At 36.3% G+C, this 10673-nt stretch overlaps 1 protein-coding gene across 1 annotated transcript; it reads right to left on the bottom strand.

Annotated features, from left to right (window-relative positions):
* Nucleotides 1–863: 863 nt before the first annotated feature.
* LOC121813029 (Fc receptor-like protein 4) lies at nt 864–7287 on the bottom strand (the record flags this gene model as incomplete). The annotated part of the gene is given in 11 exon segments (XM_042216447.1): nt 864–1355; nt 1458–1521; nt 1619–1669; nt 1829–1897; nt 2056–2172; nt 2252–2533; nt 3679–3957; nt 4080–4346; nt 5708–5974; nt 6145–6180; nt 7208–7287. Coding segments are annotated over 10 exon segments (1461 nt in total). The 3' UTR covers nt 864–1355; nt 1458–1465.
* Nucleotides 7288–10673: the final 3386 nt, after the last annotated feature.

Below are 10673 nucleotides of genomic sequence, written 5' to 3'. Positions count from 1 at the left end.
TGCCCCTTTTTAACTTTGAGCACCCGCCCCTTTAAACCTCTCTGCACGTCCCTGCGGAGCTGGCACGCTTGGTTTTGCGTAACTATTTTTAAATCCCTGTAGAACCAGAACCACATAAGCTAGCGCAATCATTTTTTTTGCATATGAAACCGGAAGAGTTGTACTTACATCTCATGCCATCAGCTTTTCCTCGGTCACGGTTTCCTTCCACATATAGCTTTGCAAAAACTGCATAAAAAGCCCTTGCGGGAACAAAAACATAATATTTCAGAAACACGCTTTGCCGATCCGATCAGCTGTTCGTAACACTTCCCACATTCAGCGCGAACGATGGCGTGTCCGCCATTACCTGCCCGAAACCGGAAGTGACATCATTTTTGCAGAAAATATAGTTTTTTAAGCCTATACTTGTGTTTTTATAAGTCATGTTTGACTTTATGCTTTTCTGAATAGTTTCTGTGATGCTTAGAACTCAAATTGCACTGCTGAAAATAGTTTATTTTGATGCACGTGCTGTTTTCCTGCAGTGTATAAAAATTGGTATATTTCAAAAATAAAACTATGAAGACACTCAAAATAAAATACCTGTTGTAAACTCTTTTTTGCAACTTTTTTGTATTTAAAGTTTTGAGGGATAAACCTCTTAAATTTCTCCAAGCAGAAATATATGTAAAAAAACAAAAACGATTTTCAGGTTTTTTTTGTAGTTTATTGCACTTTTTTGCAATTAATGTAGTTACTATGGACTTAATGCATACATATTATTAAAATATGGGCTATAACAGTTGTATTGATGTATAGCAACTTGAAATGTTCCCAAAATGGTACTACAGCATGTAAAATATAATATAAGCTCTGGCAGACTTGGTTCTATGGTAGGTCTTAAAGGGTTAAAAAAGTGGTTAAAAAACAAAACAAAACTAATTTTGACTTATAATGAAACAGATTAAAATAATAAGAAAGCTGATTAAAATGAACGTTCACAATAAAATTAGAATATTTACAGTATAAGACATTTAAAAAAATGATGGGAGAAAGAAGTATGTACAGTTATTTCAAGTGATCTGATGGATATAAGAGGTCTGGTGTTTGCCTGAATGGGAAGTCTCTGGCAGTGTCACTTTATCTGACATGGATGGAGTGCTGCAAGAGTTTGTCTTTTGGCAAGTGCAGCATCACACAGGGTGGTCTGCAGGTGGTTCTTGTGGAGTCTTCTTTCTTTACCATTAAATACATTTTCGGTGCTGGCTCAATCGACAATTACAAAACAGCTGAAGAGCTGCTGTTAAGAGCTGTGGCTGAATTTGGATTGACATTATTGTAGTCAGAGCTCTCTTCTGGGTCACCACGTTGCCCTGTTGAGGTGATCAAATGAAAGCATTTCAAGTGTAATTATTAATGATGATAATTATCAAGGTATTTTCTCATGGTCATCACCTCACATTTTGTGCACTCACTTGTCTTGTTAATGACTGAGCTGAATCACAGATGTGACATTGTTGTAATCACCTTCTGCTGGACCTGAAATAAGAATCTTATTGACTTTCATGTTAAACACAGTTTTTGTATCATCATCCAGCTTCCACAAGCTCTGTATTAATGAAAGTGTAAACTTTACCATTTTCAGTGTTTTCACATTTTCTGACTGTCTCATAGACACAACGATCACCTGCAGGTCAGAGAAAATCAGTCACCTCATGTCTGTGATACTAACTTAAACACAAATATTCTTACAAATAACATTTATATTAAAAGCTGCAGCAGATGTAACAAGTACAGTCTTGTTGCAAATAGCATCAGAATATTTGAAACTGCATGAAAAACTAACCATGAAGAAGAGAGGAGTACACTTGCTTCTGATCTTCATCCTGACTCAGCGTCTGCTCATTAGCAGCACCTTTATTAAAAATGTAAAATTAGATGTTTGTTTTATGTTGTTGTGGATTATACATTCTTGTGAACAGTTTGCATTTTATGACTCAATGCTGCATCTGTGTATTTAATCATTTAAGATATAAAATATGTAATATTAGAAGAAAAATATGAAAATCTCACCTTTGAACTTTTTACAGCAATACAACAAGAGCAGGATGAAAATAAATGTAATTCCAGAAATTGCTCCAATGCTTATCAGAATAGGAAATGAAGAGATTTCAGGACTCGGGACATCTACTGTGGATAAGAAACATACGTTTTAAACTGAACCTAAGTTATAAGTTAAAAAAAGTTAAATAATATATTATAAACTCACCCTTTGTATCAATGCTGACTTCTTGGCTGTCCTCTGTGTAGTAAACTGGGTTTCCTCTTCCTCCTCTGCACTTGTAGAGTCCTTCCTGTGAGACACTGATTTGTTCATTTGAGTGGAAAACTGCATCTTGTGTGGTCAGGGGTTCAGAGGAGTTCTCATCTCTGTACCAGTAGTATTTCCATCCAGATGATGATGATGGGTTCACAGAGCAGGTCAGGGTCACACTGCCCCCTACTGGAATGTCTCTCATATCAGAAGTTATTTGGGCCTTTGGTTGATCTGCTGTTGAGTTTAAACAAAGACACAAAGAAAATATGAATATATACCCCACACACAGGCTGGGATCACACCAGTCTGATGTAATCTGCATGTGCCTGTATGTTGTTGGGAATAAACTTGCTCTCCAGTTTCCAACAACACATAGGAAGGAATAAGAGCAAACTGAAATGGTATGAGTGCTCTTACAGAGGCCGATAATGCATTTTATTCTTTTAGTGTTTATTTTTTTCTGTTTCATTATGATTCTTCTCTGGATTTATAAAAGAGTACCACAACAGAAGACACAGAACTTCTTCCCAATTGAAGTTTATAATTCCCAGACTAGTAGTAGTCTAACTAGTAGCTGCACAGAAAAATTTGAAATAGAAACACTTTATTTATGAGATTTCTAATTTCAGACTTTCATTTGTTTAGATTATTTGTTCATGGCAAGTTTGCTTTGATTAGCGGATAGTCTTCTTCCTACATGACCAGAAGAAACACATCAATATATTTCTCTGTATCTATAAACTTCCTGTTGCAAAAATACACACTAATATCAAAAAGTCACACATCACTGTTCGTTCCATCAATACAACAAAATGCAATGATTTATCTACCACTGTTCTTAAATGAAGTCTTTGAAAGCATCAATTTCCTGACAAAAAGAGAAAGAAGAAAAATCTTCAACAGTAATGCAACTGAACAAGGAAAATATTGCATTACTTCTTGTAACTCCATTAATCACAAAGACAACCAGTAATTAAAAAAAATATATAAATCTTACTATCTATTATAAAAATGATAATGTAATATGGTTAATATGCTACATCTTCACCCCATACATTCTGTCCACTTTGAATTTCCACAGACATCACCTCAGTGTTTGTTTGTAATAATAATTTTTCCACCTTGTCAGTTTTTTTCTGTTTTTGTATTTCTGTCATCATTGTCCTCAGGTGATGGAGCAGCAGGTCAGCATTGGCGTCTCTATACCAGCTGAAAGTTCATGACACAAAGTGGTGACAAACTGTCTACAATGAGGCTACTATCAGCTGCAGCTCTTTGTCTGACTAACAATGTAACATGCTTTGTAGACCATTGAATTCATCCTGTGCTGACCATTATGACATTTGTCAAATGGAGATCACACAACAAACATGACTTACTTGATGCTGACAATGTGAAGGCTTCACTCCACTCTGTTGAAGAATATGAGTCATCTCTGCGTCGACTCTTACACATGTAGTCTCCACTGCTGGACTCAGAAACTCTGAATGTCACATCATTATTGTGTGTCCACTGTGTGGGTGTCCTGGGTCCTCTCCATTCATACTCCCACTCAGTGGTTTCACCTCCTTCCTGCACCTCACATGTCAGAGTGATCGTCTCACCTCTGAATATCTGAGGCCAGTTGGGTTGTTGTTTTACAACAACTTTATTGGAAACTGTTTACACATATTAACAGTTGAGATACAAACAGAAACATGAAATCAACACAGAAAACTCAACATTGTATGTTTGATAATCATGAGTGAATGTATATTTCAAACTAAATGACTGAACTCACAGGTTATCTCAATGGTGACATCATCACTTCTATCAGTGTAGTAAACTGGGTTTCCTCTTGTTCCTCTGCAGCTGTAGATTCCTCCTTGAGATACTCTGATATCTCTGTTTTGTTGATCTCTGATTTTACCTTCAGAGGTTGTTTGGGTTCGTCTGAACCACTCATATTTCCATCCATCAGAGCTCTGCACAGAGCAGGTCAGTGTCACACTGCCCCCTACTGGTATGATTGTTGTTCCTGCTGTCAGTGTGGCCCTGGGTTTATCTGCTGTTATGAAAAAGATGAAAAGAAAACACACAGCCATTGAACAACATTTTAAAATATGCTTTCATTTTATTTAAATTCCAACTTCCAAGAAGAGATGTCTTTGCTGAGCACGCATCATTCTCAGGGACTCCTCTCATCCTGCCAATAAACTCTTCCAGCTCCTCCCCTTCAGCTGACGCTACAGGACCCTACAGACTAAAACCAGCAGGTTTATGAACAGCTTCTTCCCCACAGCTGTCAGCTTACTGAATTCAGTCCACTGCTGAACCTTTCCATCCACACCGACTCATCCCTCCTAATGACCATGATCATGACTGTCATTCATTCTCAACATTCACCATATGCTTACATTGGTTACTGCTATAGTTTAGGACACTGAACCAGTATAGTCTCTGGTATAGTGCGTACACTGTTCACTATTATAGTCTGTTCAGAGCGCTATGCTTCCACTGTGAATATATTCATAGCACTCTGTAGATCTGTTTACCATATGTAGCACATCTGTATATATTTAGCAAAGCTTTATATTTGTTCATAGTACATCTGTATTTCTGCCTGTCTGTATAGCAATACAGAACATCTGTATACTATATAGATCATCTGTATATCTGTACATATGTCTGTAGGTCATCTGTATATTTGCTCTCTCTGTACATAATCTGTTCATAACTATCCCACCATTTATTTATACTACCCTTATCTGTATATAATTGCTCCTATTTTTTAGCACTTACTACTCTTGCACTCTAAACAGATGCAAACTGTATTTCCTTAACCTGTATTTATAAATGTGTAGTGACAATAAAGTTGAATGCTAATCCTAATTAAATTTATTTTTTAAATACAGTTTAAGATCATTTTAATTTTTTCTAATGTGGTGAGAGAGCTACAATATTGAGGTTAGTTGGGTAATTCAGGTTGTAGATCTCTAAATAAGCACATTTCAAATGTTTGTCCATTCTTTGGCCTGAAGAAGTCACACTGAATGTAAACTAATGAAGTTCACTGTTGAAGGAAAAACACGATGGGTTCAGAGGGATCTGCCTGGTTTCACATTTAGACAACAGAAACATCGTCACCTTAAATTATGTGGAGCTTTGATGTTTCTTTTTTCATTATTTAAATTACATTTCATCCACAGTTATTCTTGTTATACATTAAAACATGCACATGAGTATTTTGGTTGTAGTGTGTACTGTGAACAAAGTTAGGTAAAATACAATGGTCATGGTTAAAGTTCAATGTTTCAATACATCAGAAATAAAATAGTTTCAATGAAACATTTATTAAACAGATTTTTTTTATAATTCAGATGAGAATTTTAACTGGAATCATCACATTATTAATCACTGAGGACTTACCTAATACAGTTAAAGAGACAGTATTACTGTTCTTTGTATAATTTGACTCCTTCCAGGTACCAGAGCACTGATATTCACCACTGTCATATGTCGAGCCAAGTTTTAATCTGTAGTCTCCGTTCTTCCAGTAGATGAAATACGTTTTACCATTCTTGTTGCTTGCATAATACCAGTCAGTGTCTCTTCCTTCATTCATGTTACACTTTAAGGTAACAAACTCTCCAATGAAATAACTGGACCAGCTGGGTTCAATAGTTAGCACAGCATCTAGAATCCAACACAAACAGACAATTAGCAATCTGAAACACTTATTTAATGCTCAAGGCAAAACATTGATTGAAAAACACAAATAGGATCTGCATTAGAGTCATACAGGTTGAGAATAATCTTTATTAAATAAAAAGGAAGAAATAGAAAAAGGAAAACTGTTCAGTCACCTTGAGCGTGTCCACTGCAGACGAGCGTACAGAGCACTACAATAAAGACAGAAACTTCAGACATTATCAAACTAAAGACACCAAAATGTAACATAAATAAAAAAAACTGTTGGTAATGATGTGTCTCATTTCTTGAGGCACATGATCAATAGTGAGTTAATGACCTTCTTAAGGAACAATCCCACTAGTGTTTAAAGTCCAGTCGCTTTCTTACCAAACTCCTTAAAACACTGGGAGATTTTCAATGTCTGCTATGATCTGAGTCAGTGCACTAAAATCTAATCCAGTCTACAAACAAACATGGTGATAACAGAGATGAGTGTCCTCTGATCACATGACCTGAAATGGTACAGGCAATCCTCTTTGGACAGCCAGTGAAAGACTGGGGTCCAAAAGGGAAATGATCTCCCCAGTATTTACTTTATGTATTAGAAAAAAATCTCAAAAATTAATGCCATTGACAAATTGCAGTGGGTCACTTCTGTCAACAAGAATTTGTCTAGAAGGAGGTATTTGTTGATTATTTTTGACATATTTATGTGTCATAGCAAATAACATTCATCTGAAGTTAAACCTGCCTACTGGGAGTTTTCTTTTTTAAATCTCCATTTATGGCTGGGCGAGCTCTAATCTTCCTTTAGGAAGCAAGTTTCATTTAGTCAGGAGCAGGATTAGTCGAGTACTCTTTATACCTTGACTAAGGAAGAATATTTCTGCAATAAAATGCTGTTAAAATCTAGCACTGGCTTTAATCACTGCCCTTATGCATTTTATCATTGTCTACTATTATTGGTTACATTTTGTATTACGATTTAATCAGCATCAAATTATCACTGATGGAGAAAAGAAACCTTTCTTAGATAAACTAAACCAGCTCCACTCTGATCTGAGTCAGTGCACTAAAATCTAATCCAGTCTAAAAACAACCATGTTGGTAACAAACATGAGAGTTCTCTGATCACATGACCTGCAATGGTACAAACGACTGATGCTCTGTTCTTTTTACTAAAACATGTTTATGGATCAGTATGAATCGAAAAATAGGAGTCAGTGATGTACTCACAGAATAGGCCCAGCTCACAGAGCAAAGTGGCTCCCATCCTCACATCCAGCAGTGACACGTCTGAAAACTTCTACAACTTTCTGTAAAGAGAGAGAGTGAAGCAGCAGCACAGCAGATACCAAAGAGCTGTGAAGGAAACAAAGAGGTTTTAAAACTTCTCTCTGCTTCCTTCCTTTTACACAGAAATAACAACTTAACATAGGTCTGACCACCACATCATGTGATACATTTATACTCTCCTGCAGAAACATATCAGGCAGATTTTTATCAGAACGGCTGTAAAAAATATATATATACTGAAACTAAATAATAATAGCTTGACTAAGTGCCCAAAATGAGAAAAACACAAGTCAAAGACAAGCTTTAACTTGTGAAGTACTTTAGTTCATTTTACAGCCCAGAAACACAACGAGAAACATTGCTCAGATTCAGATTGCTAACAAATATCTATCAAGCATTAGATAATAAAGTAACAGGTTAGTAATAAGTTTTTCCTGGTTGCTTAGAGTGCTGTCTATGGACTTTTTGTATATACTGTAATAACTCCAGACTTGGGCATTACATGCATTACGAAACAGCATTTCGTTGCCCTGTACCTGTGCATGTGCAATGACAATAAAGTTGAATTCTATTCTATTCTATTCTATTAAAATTTGACTGAGGTCCGACAGAAGCAGCGACGGATATTTTGTTGCCTTTGTCTGCTGCTTGTATGCTTGGTTTGATTATTAGGAGCTTTATCACCAGTAATAATTACCCTCATAAACACTACATGTACACATCATTCAGATCGTTTTAAACTGCAGTAGATGCATAAATGAAGACAACTGATTAAACACCACCAAGACAATAAACTTTTACCATTCCCTTCCTGTCACAGATGTAGTCATTGAGTTTTCTGCTGCTCCTTTACAAGGAGATGACGATACACTAAATATTGATGTACAAAATCATTACATTGCTTCAAATATACATTAAATGGATTTGAGGTGAGCCCCCATACCAGCTGATAAACAGAGATGTCATACTTACTGACAGCAAATGTTCACAGCAGATGTTGGTAATCCACACACTTTCTCATACAGCAGTGAAATCAAGAACTGACAGTAATTTTATTTTTATTTCATTAAACTAATGCAGATTCCTTTAACATATCTTTCCACTGTGGTGACATCTTAGATTGGTCATAAATTCACTCACAGAAAGTAAGCGTGCACAAGTTAAAGTAGAAATGTGTCCTTAACCAGAAGTGACCGTGTGACGAGATGAAGTCCAGCCCCCTTTCTCAGCTCCTCTCTGTTTTCTTACAAGTAATTGTAACTGCTGTATTAATAAATAATGAAAGTGCCTTTTAGCTACACTTAGTAACTAAAAAGCACACTTACACACTTAGTTACTCATTTCCTTGGCTACATTTTTAGATAGCAGAGCAAAGCTGCAAACAAAGCAGCTGTTTATAGACTTGAATGTGTTTTACAGAATTAACGGTGTAAGTCAAATAAAGGAAGCACTAAGAGGAAGCAAGCAGCTCAGCAAGGCAGAGTTAGCATGGAAATCTGATAACTTACAGTTATTGGTGAAACACAGTTGTGCTTCCTGCACCCTTTACTTTATAAGATGGTGGACTCCAGCTCGTATAGAGGCGATTTGGTGCTGAGTGTGAAGAGGAGGGAATGAGAATCAGCACCTCTAACTCTGAGCCGTGATTGACACTGGATAATTGTTGAAGTCATAACTGTGTTTTAGGGATGAGTTCTGGCCCAAAGCACAGGATTTTAAGGATCTTGTGGCAAGAGTGGAGTGGGAGATTGGCAGGTGGATTGGGTGATACTGTGTGACATCTGCAGTGATATGGATGCAGGACCAGTGTGGTGTAGTGAAGTGAGAGCTGAGTGTGAAAGTGAAGCTCTCTGTTGGCAGGTTGATTTATCTTCCTACCCTTGTGTGGTCACAAGCTCTGGGTAGTGACGGAGAGAATGAGAAGGAAGACATTAGCTTCCTCTAAAGGTGCAGTTAGAGAACATATCTTGAAGCAAATCATAAATCATAATGTTATTTATATATTTATATGTATATATGTAGTATGTAGCTGCAGCTATAATATACTATGTAATAATGTGTGAGTCACAGTGAACTTTCACAAAACTGCATTGCATAGATTTTATTTTTTATTATTTAAATTGAATTTTTGTAATAATAAGGTTCCACATGTCAATGTTGTCGGGGGCATTAGTCAGTGGGACACCGCTAGCAAACATGTTGCATATGTGGAGGTTCCCAGCCAGAGTTGCATTATCTCCACACCAGTAAGGCACATTCTCTGTAGGTCCTCTCCCTAACTTATAAGTTTAAGTTTGGTGTTGCTTTACTAAGTGTTCGTTCTTAGAGCTAAATGTCCCCAAAGTGCTTTTGATTACTTTTAAAGGGAAAAATAGTAATTGAATCTGACTTTTATCCATTATAACACCTATTTATGTGTTTTTCACCTGTGCTAAACAGGGATGAAGAGAGGCCTGCTGCTGTGTGTTTCTCTGATTGTGCATTTTGTCTTTTAGAGTTTGTAGAGATTTTGTTTTATGTGTTGTTTTATGTGTATAATGAGTTTGTCATCTAAAGCTGCACGTTAAATAGTATTTTCAGCCATGTTGGGAAAGTTTACTCTTGTATCTATAGGATTTTTGTAATTGATCCATCTTAGTGGGGATTTAAATATTATAAGTGATTATCAGTGGTTTGTTTTTGAGTATACTTCCTCATCGTATCAGAGGTGGGTCGAGTATCCAAAGACTGTACTCAAGTAAGAGTAGCATTACTTTAAAATATTATTACTCAAATAAAGTGAAAAGTAGTTGTCAAAAAAGTTACTCAAGTAAGAGTAAAAAAGTACTTGGCGAAAAGACTACTCAAGTAGCGAGTAACTGTTTCAAATGTCCGATTTATTTTATAAATAAATGCTATCAGACAAACAGAAATAAATAAATGTACAAATTTTACCATTTTCAAAAGGAATATATGTAAAAACATCAACAAAATAAGGCACAACAATTCTAATTTCCAGATTTCAGTTTTTCACAACATAAAGCTTTTTTCACCAATACCTACAGTAAATAATATAAATATATAAACAGTGCAAACAATTTCCAGTGACAAGATATGCTGTAAACTTTATATTCATTTTTGCTCCAAATGGCACAGCAGCCTCAGAGAAAACAGAACGAGGCATCTTCAACATATGTTCATACAAGGCAGCTCAGTTTACCATAAATTGTATGGGTGTGCATTTATTTCTGCATATTTAGCAAAAATGTGCCATTTCTTCACTCAGTGAGGTGATGGTTAAGCTTCAGCAGCAGTTTGCTCTCAAGGTTCTTTCTGTGAAGCTGTAACTGTTTAGCAGTGAACAGGAGTCCTGCATGACTAGAAGTCCTTCACAAGCTCCAGATGCAGGAAGAGCTGTCTCTCCTTT

The sequence above is a fragment of the Haplochromis burtoni genome, unplaced genomic scaffold, assembly GCF_018398535.1.
Source record: "Haplochromis burtoni strain Fernald_Lab_line unplaced genomic scaffold, NCSU_Asbu1 Contig_1061, whole genome shotgun sequence".
Lineage (NCBI taxonomy): Eukaryota > Metazoa > Chordata > Actinopteri > Cichliformes > Cichlidae > Haplochromis > Haplochromis burtoni.
Note: the sequence above shows the minus strand (reverse complement) of the source record. Positions and strands in the feature narration are given on the sequence as shown.